Raw genomic sequence first — 21,587 nt, 5'->3', positions numbered from 1 at the left:
TTGGAAAGAGTCCAGCGGAGGGCAACAAAAATGATTAGGGGTCTGGAGCACATGACTTACTGAATGAGGGAGGCAACCTAGTGACCGAGGATGTGGAAAAAGCTAATGTACTCAATGATTTTTTTGCCTCTGTCTTCACGCACAAGGTCAGCTCCCAGATTGCTGCACTGGGCAGTACAGCATGGGGAGAAGGTGACCAGCCCTCTGTGGAGAAAGAAGTGGTTTGGGACTATTTAGAAAAACTGGACGTGCACAAGTCCATGGGGCCGGATGCGCTGCATCCGAGGGTGCTAAAGGAGTTGGCGGGTGAGATTGCAGAGCCATTAGCCATTATTTTTTAAAATTCATGGCGATCGGGGGAGGTCCCAGATGACTGGAAAAAGGCTAATGTAGTGCCCATCTTTAAAAAAGGGAAGAAGGAGGATCCGGGGAACTACAGGCCAGTCAGCCTCACCTCAGTCCCTGGAAAAATCATGGAGCAGGTCCTCAAGGAATCAATTATGAAACATTTAGAGGAGAGGAAAGTGATCAGGAACAGTCAGCATGGATTCACGAAGGGGAAGTCGTGCCTGACTAACCTAATTGCCTTCTATGATGAGATAACTGGCTCTGTGGATGAGGGGAAAGCAGTGGATGTGTTATTCCTTGACTTTAGCAAAGCTTTTGATACGGTCTCCCACAGTATTCTTGCCGCCAAGTTAAAGAAGTATGGGCTGGACAAATGGACTGTAAGGTGGATAGAAAGCTGGCTAGATCGTCGGGCTCAACGGGTAGTGATCAATGGCTTCATGTCTAGTTGGCAGCGGTTTCAAGTGGAGTGCCCCAAGGGTCGGTCCTGGGGCCAGTTTTGTTTAATATCTTTATTAATGATGTGGAGGATGGTGGGGGTGGACTGCACTCTCAGCAAGTTTGCAGATGACACTAAACTAGGAGGCGTGGTAGATACACTAGAGGGTAGGGATCGGATACAGAGGGACCTAGACAAATTAGAGGATTGGGCCGAAAAAAACCTGATGAGGTTCAACAAGGACAAGTGCAGAGTCCTGCACTTAGGACGGAAGAATCCCATGCACTGCTACAGACTAGGGACCGAATGGCTAGGTAGCAGTTCTGCAAAAAAGGACCTAGGGGTCACAGTGGACGAGAAGCTGGATATGAGTCAACAGTGTGCTCTTGTTGCCAAGAAGGCTAACGGCATTTTGGGCTGTATAAGTAGGGGCATTGCCAGCAGATCGAGGAACGTGATCGTTCCCCTTTATTCGACCTTGGTGAGGCCTCATCTGGAATACTGTGTCCAATTTTGGTCCCCACACTACAAGAAGGATGTGGAAAAATTGGAGGGAGTCCAGCGGAGGGCAACAAAAATGATTAGGGGTCCGGAGCACATGACTTATGAGGAGAGGCTGAGGGAACTGGGATTGTTTAGTCTCCAGAAGAGAAGGATGAGGGGGGATCTGATAGCTGCTTTCAACTACCTGAAGGGGAGTTCCAAAGTGGATGGAGCTCGGCTGTTCTCAGTGGTGGCAGATGACAGAACAAGGCGCAATGGTCTCAAGTTGCAGTGGGGGAGGTCTAGGTTGGATATTAGGAGACACTATTTCACTAGGAGGGTGGTGAAGCACTGGAATGGGTAACCTAGGGAGATGGTGGAATCTCTTTCCTTGGAGATTTTTAAGGCCCGGCTTGACAAAGCCCTGCCTGGGATGATTTAGTTGGGAATTGGTCCTGCTTTGAGCAGGGGGTTGGACTAGATGACCTCCTGAGGTCCCTTCCAACACTGATATTCTATGATTCTGTGATTCTAACCCCTTCCCCAAAGTCCCTGCCCCAACTCCATCCCCTCCCTGCCCCTATTGGACTCCTTCCCCAAATCCCCGTTCCCCTCCCGCCTCCTCCCCTGAGCATGCCACATTCCCTCTCCTCCCCCCTCTCTCCCGGAGTTTGTTACACAGTGAAACAGCTGTTTTGCGGTGGCAAGCGCTGGGAGCTAGGGGGAGAAGCGGGGACGCAGTGCGCTCACGGAGGAGGTGGAGGGGAGGTGTGGCAGGGTGGGGAGCTTGGCTGCCGGTGGGTGCAGATGACCCACTAATTTTTCACTGGGGGGTGCTCCAGCCCCGGAGCACCCACGGAGTTGGTGCCTATGCATTTAGCTCAGGGGTGGGCAAACTTTTTGGCCCGAGGGCCACATCTTGGTATGGAAATTGTATGGTGGGCCATGAATGCTCACAAAATTGGGGTTGGGGTGCAGGAGGGGGTGAGGGCTCTGGCTGGGGGTGCGGGCTCTGGGGTGGGGCCAGAAGTGAGGAGTTCAGGGTGCGTGAGGGGACTCCGGGCTGGGGCAGGGGGTAGGGGTGCGGCGGGGAGGAGTGGGAGGGCTCCAGCTGGAGGTGCGGGCTCTGGGGGAGGCTGGGAATGAGGGATTTGGGGTGTAGGAGGGTGCTCCAAGCTGGGACTAAGGCATTCAGAGGATGGGAGGGGGAGTTCAGGGTGCAGGAGTAGGCTCCAGGCCGGGGCAGGAGGTTGGGGTGTGGGAGGAGGTCAGGGGTGCAGGCTCTGGGCGGCACTTACCTGAAGCAGCTCCTAGAAGCAGCGGCATGTCCCCCTTCCGGCTCCTATGCGGAGGCACAACCAGGCGGCTCTGCGTGCTGCCCTGTCCACAGGCACCACCCCTGCAGCTCCCATTACCCACAGTTCCTGGCCAATGGGAGCTGAGGGGGTGGTGCTTGGGGTGGGGGCAACGCGCGGAGCCTCCTGGCTGTCCCTAAATGTAGGAGCTGGAGGGGGGGACATGCTGCTTCTTCCGGGAGCCTTGGCACGTGTGTGCAGACCAGCCTCTGACCCCGCTCCCCGACTGGAGCGCGGGAGGAGTGCAAGCCCCAGATCCCGCTCCCCAGCAGGAGCTCGAGGGCTGGTTTAAACCGTCTGGAGGGTTGGATATGGTCCCCAGACCATAGTTTGCTCACCTCTGATTTAGCTTCTCTGCAACAGCCTTGTCTTCCTTGAGTGCCCCGTTAGCACCTTAATTGTACTGTGACCCAGGGCTTGTTTGACAGGCTTCCTGCTTCTGATGTACTTTAAAAAAAATGCTGTTAGTTTTTGTGTCTTTAACTAGTTGCTCTTCGAATTGTTTTTTGGCCTGCCTAATTATACTCTTGAGTTGCCAGCTTTTTGCTCTTTTCTATTTTCCTCAGTAGGATCTGACTTCCAATTGTTAAAGGATGCCTGTTTGCCAACTGTTTCTTTTATTCTGCTGTTAAGCTACTGTGGCATTTTTCAGTCCTTTTACTGTTTTGGTTTGTTTTTTTTATAATTTGGGGTATACATTTAGTTTGAGCTTGTATTATGGTGTTTTTAAATAGTTTCCATGCTGTTTGCAAGCATTTCACCCTCTTGACTGTTCCTTTTAATTTCCATTTAAAGAGTTTCCTCACTTTTGTGTAGTTCCCCTTTTGAAGTTAAATGCTCCTGTGATGGGTTTCTCTGGCATTTCCCCCAGTACAAGAATGTTAAATTTAATTTCAGTATGGTAGCTATTACTGAGCAATTCAGCTATATTCACCTCTTGGACCAGATCCTAGTTTGCTTGTTCTGTTACTATTTTTCTTTAATTATTATTTTGATCCCCTGCTACTTGCTGCCAGGACAGTCCTCTTCAGGCACTAGGTCTCTAATTACGTTTGGTTTATAAAATAACATGATGGGGACAGCAGAAGCCAATGGAGCTCATTCCCTAAATTGGGGGTGGTGGGCCCGAGGGGTGCACATGACTTAGCCAGAGCACACCAGTGAGGCATAACAGGAAGGTGAACTGGAAGTCATGCTTTAGCTCTGTTGCAATGTGGAAATGATACACTGTGTAATACCTAAGTGTAATTAACAGAGAATGCTCACACTCCAGAGGTGCAGTCCCTGAGAACAGGCTTGCGTGTACTCATTTAAAGTCAGTAGAGAGTTTGTCTTAAACTAAGTTTATCCTGAGTTGCAGGCAGGCAGCATGGGTGGTGGGTGAACCCACCCCCTTCAGGGAGGGTAGCTCACCGGCTCCACCCTTTTTGCCCAAGGCACTGCCCCCCGCACACCGGAGCCCCAAGACCCCCCCGCCTATGACCAGAGAAGACCCGAGGACCCCCAGCCAGGCTGGAGTAACCCTGGCATGCCCCCCCCCCCCCGAGCGCTGGCCCAACCCCAGCTCCTGGCCAAGCCACTGGCCCCCCAAGCGCCAGGCCAATCCCAGTGCCTGGCTGAGCCACTGGCCCCCACAGGCCTATCCCAGCACTACCCTGGCTGCTGGCAGGCCCGAGCTCCAGGCTACTGGAGCTGAGTCCCCGCCGGCTTCAGGGTGGGGGGGGAGGGCGGGGCCACAGCCTAGCCTTTAATACCCGCCGCCCATGGCAGGCAGCAAGTTTACTTGAACTAACATGCTTTCACAGGAAAGTGACTCAATGAAGTCAGTGCATGTGTGGCTACTGAGCTGTATCAAAGTATAGGAATATTGTATAGGCATCTACTGGTGTAGGCAGAAAACAGATGGACTTGGCTGCCTTTTGCTGAAGTTCTGAGTAACATATAGCTGGACAGAGCACCAGACAATATCAAAACAATCCATATGAGACTGAATACAAACACTATTGATGCAGTGCCTAGAGGCTCCAGTCAAGATAAAGGAATCATGGTGCTCTGCAGACCCAGAGGAGGTTTTGGTCCCTGCCCTGAGGAGCTTACTATTTTTATTAACTACACTAATAAAGTGCCCATCCAGTGCTCTTGGTATCCTTTTACTAACTATTTTAAGAGCAGATGTAACAAATGACTAGACAATTGAGGGAAGGTGGAAGGAAGACCTGGGTAACTGTAATGAATTAATAGGTGCAGTTTTGTATGCTAACATCATGCACTAGGTGCCTTTGTAGAAACATTGTGGCTTTTTTCATAGTGACAAATAATCACAGGACTGGAAGGGACCTCAAAAGGTCATCTAGTCCAGCCCCCTGCACTCATGGCAGGACTAAGTATTATCTAGACCATCTCTGACAGGTGTTTGTCTAACCTATTCTTAAAAATCTCCAATGAGGGAGATTCCACAACCTTCCTAGGCAATTTATTCTAGTGCTTAACCACCCTCATAGTTAGGAAGTTTTTCCTAATGTCCAACCTAAACTTCCCTTGCTGCAATTTAAGCCTGTCGCTTCTTGTCCTAGCCTTAGCGACTAAGAAGAAAAAAATTTCTCGCTCCTTGTAACAACCTTTTATGTACTTGAAAACTGTTATAATGTCCCCTCTCAGTCTTCTCTTTTCCAGACTAAACAAACCCAATTTTTTTCAATTTTCCCTCAGGTCACGTTTTCTAGACCTTTAATAGTTTTTGTTGCTCTTCTCTGGACTTTCTCCAATTTGTCCACATCTTTCCTGACATGTGGCACCCAGAACTGGACACCATACTCCAGTTGAGGCCTAATCAGCACAGAGTAGAGTGGAAGAATTACTTCTCGTGTCTTGCTTACAACACTCCTGCTAATACATCCCAGAATCATATTAGCTTTTTTTGCAACAATATAACACTGTTGACTCATATTTAGCTTGTGATCCACTATGACCCCCAGATCCCTTTCAGCAGTACTCCTTCCTAGGCAGTCATTTTCCATTTTGTATGCATATAACTGATTGTTCCTTCCTAAGTGGAGTACTTTGCATTTGTCCTTATTGAGTAATCACTGACTGCCCCTCAATTTAACCACAATTAGTATCTGTTTTACAGTAGCACCCAGAGTTCCCTATCAGGATTTTAACAGTAGTAATGTATATTATGGTAGCACCAAAGGTTGCAGCTGAGACTGGGGTCCCAATGTGCTGTGTGCTGCACAGAAACATCAGAGCACACAATCTCTGCCCTGAGGAGTTCGCAGTCTAACTAGACAAGACAGACAAACCATAATAGACAGATGACAGATACGCACAATGTCAAAGGGCCATGTCTGGTTTTGTTTTACTTTAATTTCACTTCTGATTTTCTTCCAACTATCTTACCCAACCCTCAAGCCCTGTCCCAGTGTCTCAGCCAACTTGCCACTGTCATTTCAATGTGCTACTTTCCCATTCTGCCCACTCCAGACAGTTGTATTTTGTTGTTTACCTTCCCTGTTATATATTGGTATTGTGTGTTCTCTCTTCCCTGCATCTCTCTATCATGTCAGTTGCACCCCAGTACCTCTCTCCTTTGTGCTGTGACAGTGCTGCTGATGGCAGAGACTCTGAAGGTGTCCCTGATCCGCTGCTCCTGCCTCTAAAGGGGAGCAGAAGTCCTATGGGCCAACCCCAGAGTGGAAGTTGGTAGGCTGCAGCCCACATGGTCGGAGGGCTGGTGCTTCTGGAGCCCTGGTGCCCCAGAGTCCAAAAGGCAGCATAGCAGAAGGGGGATATGATGAGGAGAGAGTAGTGGCCTCATGGATGAGTTCAGGAAGAGTGTTCCACTTGTAAGAGATGTGTGGGAGAAGGAGCAAAATGGACAGTCAAAGCTACTTTATAGGCCAAGTAGAGAAACTAAGGGGTGTAGGCAAGGGAGAGGAGCCCTGAAATTTCTTGATGACATTTAATTCAAAATGGAGTTCATGAGCAGAGAGAGATGAAGACTGTTCCAGATGGCAGAAGCTGCAGAAAAGAAAGTTCTTGTGCGAACAATGGTAAGGTTGGGTGGAGGGAAAGACAGAGGGCTAAGAAAAGGTGAGTAAAGGAAGAACAGGCCTGTAAAGTAGACTGGCGCACAGCTATGGAGAGGGTTAAAATAAGGAGGGCAATTTTGAACAGTATTCTGAAATGGATCCGGAGATCTGGTGGAGGTCTTTGGGGTGTAATGGGAAAGACTGACAGTGATATTCAGAACATGCTGCAATTTGGGGAATTGCTGGTCAAAGAGGCTAATGCAATTCTTGCATGTATAAACAGGGGAGTGGTGAGTAGGAAGCAGGGCCGGCTCCAGGCACCAGCGTAGCAAGCAGGTGCCTGGGGCGGCTAATGAAGGGGGGGGGGGGGTCGCACGTCCGGCCGTTCGGCGGCAATTTGGCAGCGGGGCCGTCATTCCCTCTCGGAGCGAAGGACCTGCTGCCATAGAATGAAGCGGCGGTAGAGCTGCCGCTGATCGCGGCTTTTTTTTTTTTTTTTTTTTTTTTGCTGCTTGGGGTGGCAAAAACGCTAGAGCCGGCCCTGGTAGGAAGGTAATTTTTCTTTTGTATATAGCACTGGTGAGACCAATCCTGGAACATGGTATCCGGTTCTGGTGTGAACATTTTAAAGACCTTTTGAAAAATTGGAGAGGATGTAGAGAAGAGCCACAAAATTTATTTGAGAGCTAAAGAAAATGACTTAGAGTGAAAGAACTCAATCTGTTTAGCAACTGAGAGGTGACTTGATTACAGTGTATTCGTATCATCACGAGGAAAAAATATCAGGCACTAAAGGGTTTCTTTAATTTAACAGAGAAAGGCATAACAAGAACCGATGGCTAGAAGTTAAAGCCAGATAAATTCAAATTAGAAATAAGTCACAAATGTTTAACAGTAAAGGTGATTAACCACAGGAACAAACTACCAAGGGAAGTCATGGATTCTTCATCTCTTGAAGTCTTTGAGTCAAGACTGGATGCATTTCTGGCAGGTGTGCTTTAGTCAAACACAAATTATTGGTCTCAATACAGAGGTAACTGGGTGAAGTGTTACTGTCTGTGATATACAGGAGGTCAAACCAGATGATCAAATGTTCCATTCTAACCTTAAAGTCTGCGTAGGTCATAGATAAAGAGTTGCTATATAGTCAAAGTGAGAGCTGTTGGAGGAAGATCTTAGCACAGGTGAAGATTCATCTGATGTGTGGCATGGCTGGAAGAAAGTGGTGTGTCCAGAGCACTGCTGTACTTAGAGGTCTGCTTGGGCCTAATTTTAAAGCCTGACCCAAACCCAGCCTGAGCACAAGCTGACCTGAATTCTATCCAAACCCGAGAGGGTTCAGTAGTTTTCAGACCCAACCCAGACTTGATCCTTCCCTCTGAACCTGTTTCAGTGCTGCTGCCTCATCCTTGGGCTTTGACCTGGTGGGGGCTTCCCACTCCCCATACCCCATGGCTGTGATCCATCTCTCAACACCTCCTGCCCATGGGGTCTGTGCCACCGTGGCTGCATAACCCCTCTGGGCTGCTGCAGCCTTGCTGTACTGTGTGTGCTGCGGAGTGAGAGCTGCTGTGATGTGTCGGCACACTCACTCCGCTGCGCACACACAACACAGTGTGGTGGCAGCATCCAGCAGGAGCAAGGCACACAACTGCTTCTGTGTGGGCTCTACAGGCAGAAGGAGGTGATCAGAGCCTACCCGACCCTGAGAGACTCAGGTTGTTTACTGACCTGACCTGAATCAGATCCCTGTAGTTGGGGTCTGTTGGGTTGCAAGGCTCTACCGGTGATCCCTGGCAGATTAGCTGTGGGGGCATTGTTAGCTGGCACAGTTTAGCAGGGGCGGCTCTAGGCACCAGCACCAGCAAAGCAAGCACGTGCTTGGGGCAGCCCATTTGCAGGGGCGGCAGGGATCCAGCATGGGAGCTGAGAACCAACAGGGGGGCCTGGGAGCTGTAGTTCCTTGGTTAGCTCCCTGCCTATAGAGCCAGCCCTGGAGCAGGGAAAGAACTACATTTCCCAGCATTCCCTTGGCCACTACCAACAGGAAAGAGGGGGAGGGAGTGAGGAAGCTGAGCCCTCATGCTGCAGCCTGCTGTGAATGGAGAGCTGCACTGTGAGTAGGGATACCATATTTTAACATTCAAAAAATAGGACACTCCACGGGGAGCGAGGGTAGCCCCACCCTGCCCCCATCCACTCCCTCCGACTGCCTCCCACAGAAACCCCAACCCATCCAACCCCACTGCTCCCTGTCCCCTGATCACCCCCTCCCGGGACCCCTGCCCCAACTGCCCCCCAGGACTCCACCCCCTATCTAAGCCCCACTGGTCCTTGTCCCCTGATTGCCCCCTTCCGGGACCCCACCCCCTATCTAAGCCTCCCTTCTCCTTGTCCCCAACTGCCCCCTCCTGAGCCCCCCCTGCCCAAATTCCCCCCAGGACCCCACCCCCTACCTGTCCCCTGACAAACCCTTGGGACTCCCATGCCTATCCAACTGCTGCCTGTCCCCTGACTGCCCCCCGAACCTCCGCCCCATCCAACCCCCCCTGCTCCCTGTCCCTTGACTGTCCCCCCAGAACCCTCTACCCCTCTCCAACCTCCCAGCCCCCTTACCGTGCCACTCAGACCAGCGTGTCTGGCTCCACGCAGCGCCAGACACGCTGCTGCATACATGCTGCCGTGCTCCCCTGTGGAGCCACAGGCCCCCCGCCCCTCCCCCAGCACCTGCCTTCCAGATTTGAACACATCAAAATTCAGGAGTGCTCAAGCTCAGTTTGGGCGGCTGTTACTTCATTTCTCCCAAATCAAATATACTGATCCACTGTAACTTGCTGTAGAAAAAGTAGGATAAAATTGAGCAAGAAATGCTTCCCAGTGGTTATTAGGACTGGAATTGCTATTTTCAACAGCCATTGCCTTTGTTTGTTTGTTTGTTTGTTTGTTTGTTTGTTTAAAAGGAAGACAGTGATATCGCATTGGCAAATTCCCCATAGAAAGAAAGAGTGTAACAAAAGAATAATAAAGGCACCTCAACTTTTCCTCATTTATGGAGGACAATCTTATAATATGCATCCAGATATCCTCCAATCACACAAGCTGAAAATTGTTTCACTTTACTGCAGTTCTGTAACCATATGGGAACCAATCCTGTCTGTGTTTTGTGCACATCAAAAATTCCTGCTGAATGACCTGCCCCGGGAGTGAGTTACCAATGACCCAGGGCTGCGGCGGAAGGAGGGTGCAGGTGTGTGTGGGGGGAGAGCCCAGGGCTGGGGCAGCAGGAGGTGTGTGTGTGGGGCAATGGTAGGGGGGAGCCCAGGGCTGGGACGGCAGGGGGGTGCGGGTGGGGGGGTGAGAGCCCAGGGCTGGGGCAGCAGGGGGGTGCGGGTGGGGGGGGAGAGCCCAGGGTTTGGGCGGCAGAGGGGTGCAGCAAGGAGCCCAGGGCTGGGATGTGGGCGGGCAGCCAAAATTTTTTTTGCTTGGGGCAGCAAAAAACCTAGAGCCGGCCCTGAGTTTAGAGCAGTGCATAGGCTGACCTGGTCCTCTACAGAGCAAATGAAAAAACAAATTCCCTGGCCCAGTGGGCTTGCCATCAAACTTCGGATGTAATGCACAGAGTAGGATTATCCAACTGTCAGCAGGAGATGGGGAGAAGAATAAGGATTACAGCAGTAAAATTACACGAGGACTCAGTTATGGCATATGCACATCTCAGGGGTTCCAAGCCACTTTGCCTTCTTCTGTCAAATCCCCCGTTAAGATTCACTTCTTCCATGAAACCCATAAAAAGTGATTCAGAGGATGATTAAGTTTTTTACATATAATAACTTTGTAGGCAGGGTCTGAATGAGCTCTCCCCTGACATCAATGATGAGCTGGGGGAAAAGACTTAAGAACCAGACTACACCTACACTACCTAGGTATTCAGCAGACAGCTGCGTTGCCAAAGTGATGGATTTTGGCCGGTGGTGAGTTACAAATCACATTAGTATTGAATGGAGGGGTAATGAAATGTTGTTATCCTTATTGCACTAGTAAAGAGCAGCAGAACTGGGCTTAGCCTGTCCTGATAGAGGGGGTCACCCTCACTTACTAAGCAGGGAAGGGAGGCCAAATCCCAGTGGAAAAAGGAGAGCAGTAGGGACAGGTGTTTATACCTGGTGGTGTGTGCTGTACCTAAGAGTCCTAGACACTATTTAACTCTCCCCCTCTCCACTGTTTAACTGCAGAGCTGATTAGAATCAATTGAGTCATTTGTTTTCTCAGGTCATCATTAGAGCTGAAACCACTGATAACCAGGTCTAAGTGCTAAGCCTAGTGTGGGGCAGTGTTTCAGGGGAACCTCACTGCAGTCTCTCTCACTAATTGCTGAAATCACTGAGAGCTGGGTTAAGGGGTGGGACCTAAAGAGGTGGCAGTAGAGAGGCAGGTGGTGGCAGAGAAAGGGACGGTACTGTGGCTAATGGCCATGGAGTGAACAATGGTGCAGCAGCAGCAATGCAGAGTGAAAGGCTGCAACTGTGGCACTGCTCAACACCTTCCCCCCAGTTCCTCCAGGGTAGGAGGTGAACTCCCAAGAACACACCTCTGAATTCTGAGTCTTTGCTGACCAAGGACAGCAACTCGGAATGGGGTGCAGTAGAGGGGGAGGGCAGTGGCATGTTAAAGGAACATTTGTTTGTAAGGCTCACGCCCCAAGATGAGAAACTAAGGCAAAGGCCACTGCATGACATACTTTGGTATGGGTGTTTGCCTTATGCCTGCATGTTTTTGAATGTAGTTGTGGTGTTTTCCCAAACTAATGCTTGGTTCCCTTTCCCTTTTAATAAAACTTCTTTTTTGTTATACACAGAGACAATGCTTGCGAGAGGGAAAGCATTGCCTCTTAGAGGCGCCAGGGCTGGTGTGAACTTTTCCCAGATGACTGGGCTGACTCTGTGTAGTAGTGTTAAGAGGATCCCCTAAATATTGAACCCAGCCCTTGCTGCAGCCACCTTCATCTGGCCACTAGGCCCTGTCCTTTCAAATCCCTCCTTTAAGATTCACTTCTTCCATGAAACCCATAAAAAGTGATTCAGAGGATGATTAACTTCTTTACATATAATACCTTCTAATTAATCATAATTGTCTATGCTAAACTGCATCTATCTGTTACAGCCTTTAAAATACCAAGTCTGTAAGATCCCTTGTTTCACACTCACCACAAAGGGAAGGAGGCACTCGTGCTGGTTCTGCACCACATATAGGCTCAGCAATGGGATGCGACAGGGGCCTGCCAAACTGCATGCTAGACAGAAGAAGTTTTCCAGGGCTTCACAAAGTTTAGAACATGTGTTGGCCCAAAAGGGTGGCTTGACATCTACAATGAGGATCTGTGGGAGCTGCCATGGGTGTGCAGTGTACCCTCTCCTTGTTTCTGACAGTGTTTTTCTGGAATTCATGGCATCTGAACAGGAAACAGCGCACCAGCTGTCCAATCACCCATCTGCCTCTGAGAAGGAAAAAACAGAAAGCAGGAATGAGTGAGACTGTCATCCTGAGATATGGTGCTAAATCCAGCCTGAACTCAGCCTAGGCTGTAGCAGAGCAATAATATCAATGCATCTAGAGAGGTATGAAAATCAAGTGAGTTAGCCTAGAAAATGTAGCTAATCCTTCTGGGGAACTACAGCCTGACCCCCAGCTCCTTAGTTGGGGGAAGTAGCCTGGGGAGTAAGATGTAGCAGCGAGACCTGAGTTTAAAATATGATACAGCAACAACAACAAAAAGACACTGCAAGTTGGGACTGCATATGTCTAAGCCTTCCATTGTGGACAGGGAGGAAAAAGTCTTGTACTTCAGAGCTTGAGTCAATCCTTAGAGATCAAGATGAGACCTAATAGTTATGTAAAGGGCAGCTTATTCCACATCAGCCTACAGCAGAGTTTTCAGGCCAGTCTCTGAAGCATCTGGTTCTGGTCACTGTCAGAGACAGGATACAGGACAAGATGGACTGCTGAGCTGATCCAGTATGGCAATTCCTATGTTCCTCTGGGCCCCTCTCTATACAGCCCTGGTGCAACCGCAACTGGAATAACATATTCGGTTCTGGGCACCACATTACCAGATATTGACAAACTGGATCAGCTCAGCAGTCCATCTAGTCCTGTACCCTCATTTGTAAAATGACAATAATGCTACTTACCTCCTTTGTAGAACACTTTGAGATCTATGGATGCAAAATGCTATGTATGAGCCAGGTATTATTATTAAGAAAACTGTAACATTGCTAAGTGGTAACTAAGGAGGGGGGAGTAGGAACAGGTGTACAGTACAGGAATTGAGAGTGAAAATAATCAAGGAGAAACCCATTTAATCTCATTCAAGGGGGTACAACAGGAGTAAAGGGTTGAATTGAAGAAAAGGAAATTTTAGGCTCAGTATTTTTCTATATTGAGAGAGGGGAACAACTTTGGTAACATGAGGAACTGTCTCCCAAAGAAAGGGGTTGAGGCATTTAAAAATAGATTGGACAAAGTCCTGAAAAGTGTATAGGAGAAAACAGTTCTGCTTTGACCCATGGAAGATGGAATAGATGAACCCAAAAGGGCTTCCATCTCTGATGCCTACATTCCTAGACTCCAGTTTTTCATATGTATCTTCCAGACTACTTATGATGTTATCCTTTAATTTACTGCAACTTGCATGGTGTTTCAAATTAGAGAGACAGTGGGCTTTTGGCATGAGAGCTTGAACAATAGACACTTGAAGGAGAAAAATGGGAATATAAACCCACTTAAAATATGTTTTGCTCACTAAACTTGTGTTAATTTATAACATCCTTAATTGTAGTAGCTGATGCCCCTATTATGGGTGTTGTATTCAAAGGGCCAAATCTTGAAAACCTCACTCTCACAAGACACCTAATGACACGAGTAGGTATTTTGCTTCTGTAAAGGTCAGTTTGTGCCCTCACAGGGAGACCTTTGTGTACATGGGGAGACCCGCGCTACAAAGGGGGGCTCATCCACTTCTGTGACCCTGTGCCCCTTTTCCCAGGGACCCTGCAAAGGTATCTCTGAGGCCCTAGAGGTCAGTGTGAGTGGGGAGTAGTGAAATGGCAGGGGAAGTAAGAGCAGGGGCAGGAAGTGTGTGCCATAAGTTAACACAGCTACAGTCCCAGAGTAAACACTCCAGGGCTTGGCTTAAAAGCAGAAAATTCATTTAGGATCCTGCGCAGTTCTTAAATTATTCCTGCTCAGTTCCTCCCCTGCCCCCATTTCCTCTCCACACACAAATCTTCGGCATAAGGGCTAGCACCTTCCTGTTAAAAACAAAAAACTTTTCCTTCCTTCATCAGGAACAAAGGTGCCGTCTAAAATCTCCTTTTACCTCACTAAATGTAAATGTTTTTGCTCAAACCAAGCAATGCAACTTCTAGGATATTGAAGTTGTTTAAAATTAAGATATTTTGCTAATAGCAACAGTAGAAAAGCATTCAGATATCCTTGTGCTCAGACAAGTGATTGTATAATATACCATTTAACTGTACATATCTATTCCCTATAAGCCAGAATCTGATCCATTACAGCTGTATAAATGCACGTTAGTTCCAGTGAAATAACTAAATTATGCTGGATTTACTGAGGTGTGATGTTGGCCAGAATCTGTCCCTGTTTGCATTCTGTAATAGTTCTTAGTTTTCTGATCAGTTCTGCTCAGTCATGTACTTTTTAAAGCTTCTTTAAGGAGAAATGCTAGTGTATTTCTTACAGGCACCAATGGAACTAACCAGACTTTCCCTCTTGCCTGTACTCCAGAGACAAGAGCTCCACAGCTCTTACTAGGGAAGAGGCAGTCTTGTCTGTCTCAAGTACAGTAGAACCTCAGAGTTATGAACTGACCAGTCAACCTATGCTCATTTGGAACCAAGCAGCAGCAGAGACCCAAAAAAAAAAAAAAAAAAGGCAAATGTAATACAGTACTGTATTAAATGTAAACTACTAAAAAAAAAAAAAAGGGAAATCAGCATTTTTCTTCTGCATAGTAAAGTTTCAAAGCTGTATTAAGTTAATTAAATTAATATTCAGTTGTAAACTTTTGAAAGAACAACCATAACATTTTGTTCAGCGTTACAAACATTTCGGAGTTACAAACACCCTCCATTCCCGAGATGTTCGTAACTCTGAGGTTCTACTGTAATGTCAACAACGGGGGGAGGGATAGCTCAGTGGTTTGAGCATTGGCCTGCTAAACCCAGGGTTGTGAGTTCAATCCTTGAGGGGGCCACTTAGGGATCTGGGGCAAAATCAGTACTTGGTCCTGCTAGTGAAGGCAGGGGGCTGGACTCAATGACCTTTCAAGGTCCCTTCCAGTTCCAGGAGATGGGATATCTCCATTAATAATTTATTTAATTTAAAACTGTTATATTCAGATTCTGGGATCTTTGTCAGTGTTAACAAGGCAGCAAGAGAACAGCTTGACTTTCAGTTGCCAGACTACTATTTCAGGGCTGGTGGCAGGTACAAATATCTTGCTTTGACTTACAATCTGATCTTATTTCATATGAAAATACAGAATACCCAGGTTGCTCTCCCGAAGGCTTTCCTAGATCTTTGATTGAAATGACTTCCCCATCTATTCTGAGGACAATCTTTCGTTGTCATTCTTTTGTTTTGGGAAGAGGCTCCTCTACACCCCCTCCTCCCAATTCTCTCCTTTACCAGGAAGCAAAACCTAGTTGATGCAGTCAAAAATCCAAAAAAGGAATTTTATCTTGTGCTGGTTTCAGAGAAAAACTGAAGTGAATGAAGTGTTGAAAGGTACATAGATTTCATGAATTTGAATGAGACTGTTTTTCTTGATGCTTTCTGTATTATGCTTATTTTAAGTGGCTTCAAGAAAATAGATCACTAGCTGTGTTCTCTTGTGTCAACTGCAGGAATTAAACTTGTTTCTTAATCCTGGTGTAATGTTAAACAACCTGCACTTCATACTATCCATATGTCTCAAACACTTTGTTGTGTGTATTATTTAATGCACAAAGCAGGGTATCTCCCCCTTTCATATGTTTTATCTTAATTAACATTAGCTGTGAAAATGTTAGTATTACTAGATAATACTATATAGTCCTCTAATTAGATAATGCAATATAATTCGATCCTCAGCTAAGCAGCAGGTGACCTGTTAGAACCTGACATAAGTGATTACAGTAGAGCTCAATATTTCTGAGAGCCAACTGTCAGTTCAAATAACCAATGTGATGTATGTTTATTGCTCAACATAATGGGACAGTTAACTGTCAGAACTAGTTGCTAATGGTAGTATGGGTTTTGCTCAAAGTAACTAGAGCGCATATTGTCAGAGCTAGGAATAACATCTTAACAGAAGTAAACCGAAACAAAACTTGCCAGAGCAGGTGAGCAGTGATTTCTGGTCACATTCTGCACAACTGCATATTATAATTATCACCAATTCAGTAGACATAATAGTAAAATATTAAAAACTCTGGCCTAGAGTCACAAAGGTACCTAGGCACTTACACCCCAGACCTAGGGGATTTATATAGATGTCTCCCATCTCTCTTCCCCTTCTGGTAGATGGGGAGGAATTGAACCTGAGTCTCCAAAATCCCAGTCAAGTGCTCCAATAGTTAGTCTAAGAGTTATAAAGTGGGTACTGCTATCACCATCTCCTCCTGCTCCAGCTGTTCTGTGCAGAGTGAGTGAGACAGGAACTTAATTCATTCCCACAAGAAATGCCTTAGGCACCTTGCTGACTGACTTCAAGCAGCAGGATCCCATTTCATGGGAGGTACCTCTCTATCAAAGGGTATGTCTACACGACGGGATTAATCTGAATTTATATAATTCGAATTTTGGAAACAGATTGTATAAAGTCGAATGTATGCGGCCACACTAAGCACATTAATTTGGCGGTGTGCGTCCATGTACTGGGGCTAGCGTCGATTTCCGGAGAGTTGCACTGTGGGTAGCTATCCCATAGCTATCCCATAGTTCCCGGAGTCTCCTCCACCCATTGGAATTCCGGGTTGAGATCCCAATGCCTGATGGGGCCAAAAACATTGTCGCAGGTGGTTCTGGGTACATCCTCCCCCCTCTCAAGGGAAGCAATGGCAGACAACCGTTTCGCGTCTTTTTCCTGGGTGAACAGTGCAGTCGCCATACCACGGCAAGCATGGAGCCCGCTCAGCTCAAGACAGCAGTCATGAACATTGTAAACACCTCACACGTTATCGTGCAGTTTATGCTGAACCAGAACCTGCAAAACCAGGCGGCGAGGAGTAGGCTACAGCAGCGCGGTGGCGAGAGTGATGAGGACATGGACATGGAATTCTATCAAACCGCGGGCCCCGGTGCTTTGGAGATCATGCTGTTAATGGGGCAGGTTATAGCCGTGGAACGCCGATTCTGGGCCCGGGAAACAAGCACAGACTGGTGGGACCGCATAGTGTTGCAGGTGTGGGACGATTCCCAGTGGCTGCGAAACTTTCGCATGCGTAAGGGCACTTTCATGGAACTTTGTGACTTGCTTTCCCCTGCCCTGAAGCACCAGAATACCAAGATGAGAGCAGCCCTCACAGTTGAGAAGCGAGTGGCGATAGCCCTGTGGACGCTTGCAACGCCAGACAGCTACCGGTCAGTCGGCAATCAAATTGGAGTGGGCAAATCTATTGTGGGGGCTGCTGTGATGCAAGTAGCCAAAGCAATCACTGAGCTGCTGCTACGAAAGGTAATGACTCTGGGAAATGTGCAGATCATAGTGGATGGCTTTGCTGCAATGGAATTCCCTAACTGTGGTGGGGCGATAGATGGAACCCATATCCCTATCTTGGCACCGGAGCACCAGGGTACCCAGTACATAAACCGCAAGGGGTACTTTTCAATGGTGCTGCAAGCACTTGTGGATCACAAGGGACGTTTCACCAACATCAATGTGGGCTGGCCGGGAAGGGTTCATGACGCTCGCGTCTTCAGGAACACTACTCTGTTTAAACGGCTGCAGCAAGGGACTTACTTCCCGGACCAGAAAATAACCGTTGGAGATGTTGAAATGCCTATATGTGGCGGGGCCAGACTACCCCACCTTAACCCGGAAGGAGTTAAGCCCCAGGGACTGGCAGCGGAAGTCCCGCCTCCCTGGGCAGATTGGGCATACTCCAAGTGCTACAAGAGTATAAAGGGAGGGAGACCAGCTCATTCTGGGCTGGAGCCCATAGGAGAAGGACCTGCCGGGGGAGCTCCTGCGGCGGACCAGCCACACCCGCTGACTGCACCGGGAAGAGACGCCGTCCACGGCCCGCCTGTGTCCTGGCGATTGGAGGAGACCCAGGAGACAACCGAATCTGCCGAGTACCAAGGACCCGATGACTCCTGGGAGACCCCAATGGAGAGCCTGGTAGGAAGTGACCCTGGGAGGGTGACAGAGTGGTACCTCCCCCTGCAGGGAAACTCAGCGTGTTTCGGTCGGAACCCCCTGCTGAGTTGGTGGCAAACCACTACGCTACTGTTAGGGCCCCGGGTCGGGGCTCCCCTACTGGGGCTGTCGCATCCCAATGATAAAGACTCTGGCCACTAGGCCACGCTACCCTCCACCCGAGGGTTGCTTCCTGGACTCTGGCCGGTAGGCCCCACTGCCCTGTAGCCAAGGGCCGTGTTATAGACTCCTGCCGTCATGCCGCGTCTCCTTGAGGTAAAGGGGACGTCATAGACTCTGGCCGCTAGGCCACACTGCCCTGGACTGAAGGGCTATTTTACGGATGGTGGCGGATAGTCCACGCCGCTCACAACCTTATCCTTGGGGACCCAGCCTACCCCTTAATGCCATGGCTCATGAAGCCGTACACAGGCAGCCTGGACAGGAGTCAGGAGCTGTTCAACTACAGGCTGAGCAAGTGCAGAATGGTGGTAGAATGTGCATTTGGCCGTTTAAAAGGTTGCTGGCGCTCGTTACTGACTCGGTCAGACCTCAGCCAAACCAATATCCCCATTGTTATTGCTGCTTGCTGTGTGCTCCACAATCTCTGTGAGAGTAAGGGAGAGATCTTTATGGCGGGGTGGGAGGCTGAGGCAAATCGCCTGGCTGCTGATTATGCGCAGCTAGACACCAGGGTGATTAGAAGATCACACCAGGTAGCGCTGCGCATCAGAGAAGCTTTGAAAACCAGTTTCATGACTGGCCAGGCTATGGTGTGAAAGTTCTGTTGGAAACCCGCCCCCTTGATTGACTCATTCCCTATAAGCAAACCACACTCCCCCCTTAAATCACAGTTTGCTTTTAAAAGAAATAAAGTCACTATCATTTAAAAATCATGTATTCTTTATTAATTGATTATAAACATAGGGAGAGAACCGACAAGGTAACCCGGATGAGGTTTGGGAGGAGGATAGGAGAGAAGTAAAAGGCCACTGAAAAATTTCAATATAATGACAGCCTTTTGGTTGGGCAGTCCACTGGGGTGGAGTGGGAGGGTGCACGGAGCCTCTCCCCTGCGTTCTTACATGTCTGGGTGAGGAGGCTATGGAACATGGTCAGGGGAGAGGGAGGTTATACAGTGGCTGCAGCGGCACTCTGTTATCCTGCTGCTGTTCCTGAAGCTCCACCAGATGCCGGAGCATGTCCGTTTGATCACGCAGCAGCCCCAGCATTGCAGCCTGCCACCTCTCATCTCGAGCATCCTTCATGACCTCACATTCACTGGCATCTTTCCTGTACTTAGATACCGTGTCCTTCCACTCATTCACATGAGCTCTTTCATTGTGGGTGCATTCCATTATTTCCAAGAACATCTCATCTCGCGTCCTCTTTCTCTGCTGTCTTATCTAAGATAGCCTTTGGGACGGAGGAGGGAGGCTTGAAAAATTTGCACTGCTGGAGGGATGGAAAAAAGGAGAGAAGTTTTTAAAAAGTTACATTTTACAGAACAATGCTTATACTCTTTCACGGTGAAAAACACTATTCACATTACATAGCACAGGGGTTGGCAACCTACGGCACGCGTGCCAAACACGGCACGCAAGCCGATTTTGAATGGCATGCGGCTGCCTGCCGCGGTTCCGACCCCCAGCCGCACTCAGCCCCCCCCCCCCACCGCTCTCCCCTGTTGGGGCAGGAGGCAGAAGCTTCGTCCTGCAGCAGCCAAGCTCCCCCGCTTCTTCCCCCAGTCGTGGTGCAGCCTGCTTTTCTGCCCCTCCTCCTCTCCTTCCCTGCGCCGGCCCTTGCAAAGGGAGGGGGGAGGAGTGGCAGCATACTCGCTGCTCTGCAAAAGCCTCGCTGCCTCGCTCTCCCAGACGGAGCTCCAGCCGGCGCGCAGCAGCCCCGCGGCCCCTTGCTAAAGCCGGCCCTGGGTAAAGGAGGCAGAGAAGAGGTAGGGATGGGGCCTTGGGGCAGGGGGTGGAACAGGACATATCCCTTCCAGCCCCCTGCCATGAACTGCTCAGGGCAGAGGGCAGGGGGCTGGGAGCACCCCCACGAGCCGAGCACCCCCAGCCTTCTGCTCTGCACCCCCCCACACCCAGCCTTCTGCCCTGCACCCCCCCACACCCTCAGCCCTCTACCCTGACCTCTGAAGCCCCCCCCACACCCAGCCTTCTGCCCTGCACCCCCCCACACCCTCAGCCCTCTACCCTGACCTCTGAAGCCCCCCCCCACACCCAGCCTTCTGCCCTGCACCCCCCCCACACCCTCAGCCCTCTACCCTGACCTCTGAAGCCCCCCACACCCCAGCCTTCTGCCCTGCACCCCCCACACCCCTCCAGCCCTCTGCCCTGACCTCTGAAGCCCCCCATGCCCCCAGCCTTCTGCCCTGCACCTCAACATACCCCCAGCCCTCTGCCCTGACCTCTGAAGCCCCCCCACAGCCACCCTTCTGGGGGTGTGGGGAGCTTCAGAGGTCAAGCCCCACTCAGCCTGCTGCCGGCCTAGGTGAACAGAACGCCAGGCTGGCAGCGAGCTGAGAAGGCTGGTGGCGTAAGATCAGCATTTTAATTTAATTTTAAATGAAGCTTCTTAAATATTTAGAAAACCTTGTTTACTTTACATACAACAATAGTTTAGTTATATAATATATAGACTTATAGAGAGAGACCTTCTAAAAAAATGTTAAAATGTATTACTGGCATGCGAAACTTTAAATTAAAGTAAATAAATGAGGACTCGGCACACTGCTTCTGAAAGGTTGCCTACCCCTGACATAGCACATGTGATTTCAGTACAAGGTCGCATTTTCCATCTTAATATTGAGAGCCTGTGGCTTTGGTGTTAGAGATCACAGACACAGGTCCGGGCAACAGAATTCGGCTTGCATGCGGCCATGGTAAGCTATTGTCTTTCGGCTTCTGCGCCCTCCTTTCCCACATACCAAGCAAAGCCCGTTGACTGCTGCGGTTTTCCTGTTAACCTTCAGCAGCAGAAAACAAACTAACCCCCCGCCCATCCAATTCTCTGGGATGATCGCTTTATCCCTCCCCCCCACCCGTGGCTGGTATCAGGGAAGATCCCTGCAGAAACCAAACTAACCCTCCGCCCCCCCCACCCGCCATGAATTATCTGGGATGATTGCTGTACCCCTCCCCCCACCGCGTGGCTGGTATCAGGGAAGATCCCTGCTAGCCAAAGGTGAAAAGCTCAGCTCCAATTTCCCCCTCCCCTCACCCGAGTGCTGGGCTAACTGCAGGGAAGGATTTCCTTTCAGCCACAGGCAAACAGCCCAGTAGGAACGGCCACCTCTGTCCCCTTAATTAAATTCCCGTATTTCAACCAGGTTACCATGAGCAATAGCATTCTCCTGAGGATTACACAGCGAGATAAAGAACGAATGTTGCTTGAATGCCAGCAAACACCGGGACCAAACGCTGCCAGGCTTTGTCGTGCAATGATACCAGATTACTTGCTATTGGCATGGCGTGGTCAAGTGTCCTACCATGGAG

The 21,587-nt window shown here is 49.2% G+C and overlaps 1 protein-coding gene across 1 annotated transcript in view; it reads right to left on the bottom strand.

The window, feature by feature from the left end:
- M1AP (meiosis 1 associated protein) overlaps positions 1-12,100 on the bottom strand; it is a 59,605-nt gene extending 47,505 nt beyond the window's left edge. Inside the window, exon 1 of the mRNA XM_054030330.1 lies at positions 11,861-12,100. Coding sequence (XP_053886305.1) covers positions 11,861-12,100 — 240 coding nt within the window. The remainder of the gene's footprint in view (positions 1-11,860) is intronic.
- Between the last annotated feature and the right edge of the window lie 9,487 nt (positions 12,101-21,587).

This window comes from Malaclemys terrapin, chromosome 5 (genome assembly GCF_027887155.1).
Source record: "Malaclemys terrapin pileata isolate rMalTer1 chromosome 5, rMalTer1.hap1, whole genome shotgun sequence".
Classification (NCBI taxonomy): domain Eukaryota; kingdom Metazoa; phylum Chordata; order Testudines; family Emydidae; genus Malaclemys; species Malaclemys terrapin.
The sequence above is the reverse complement of the archived record's forward strand: the minus strand, read 5'-3'. Positions and strand labels throughout refer to the sequence as shown.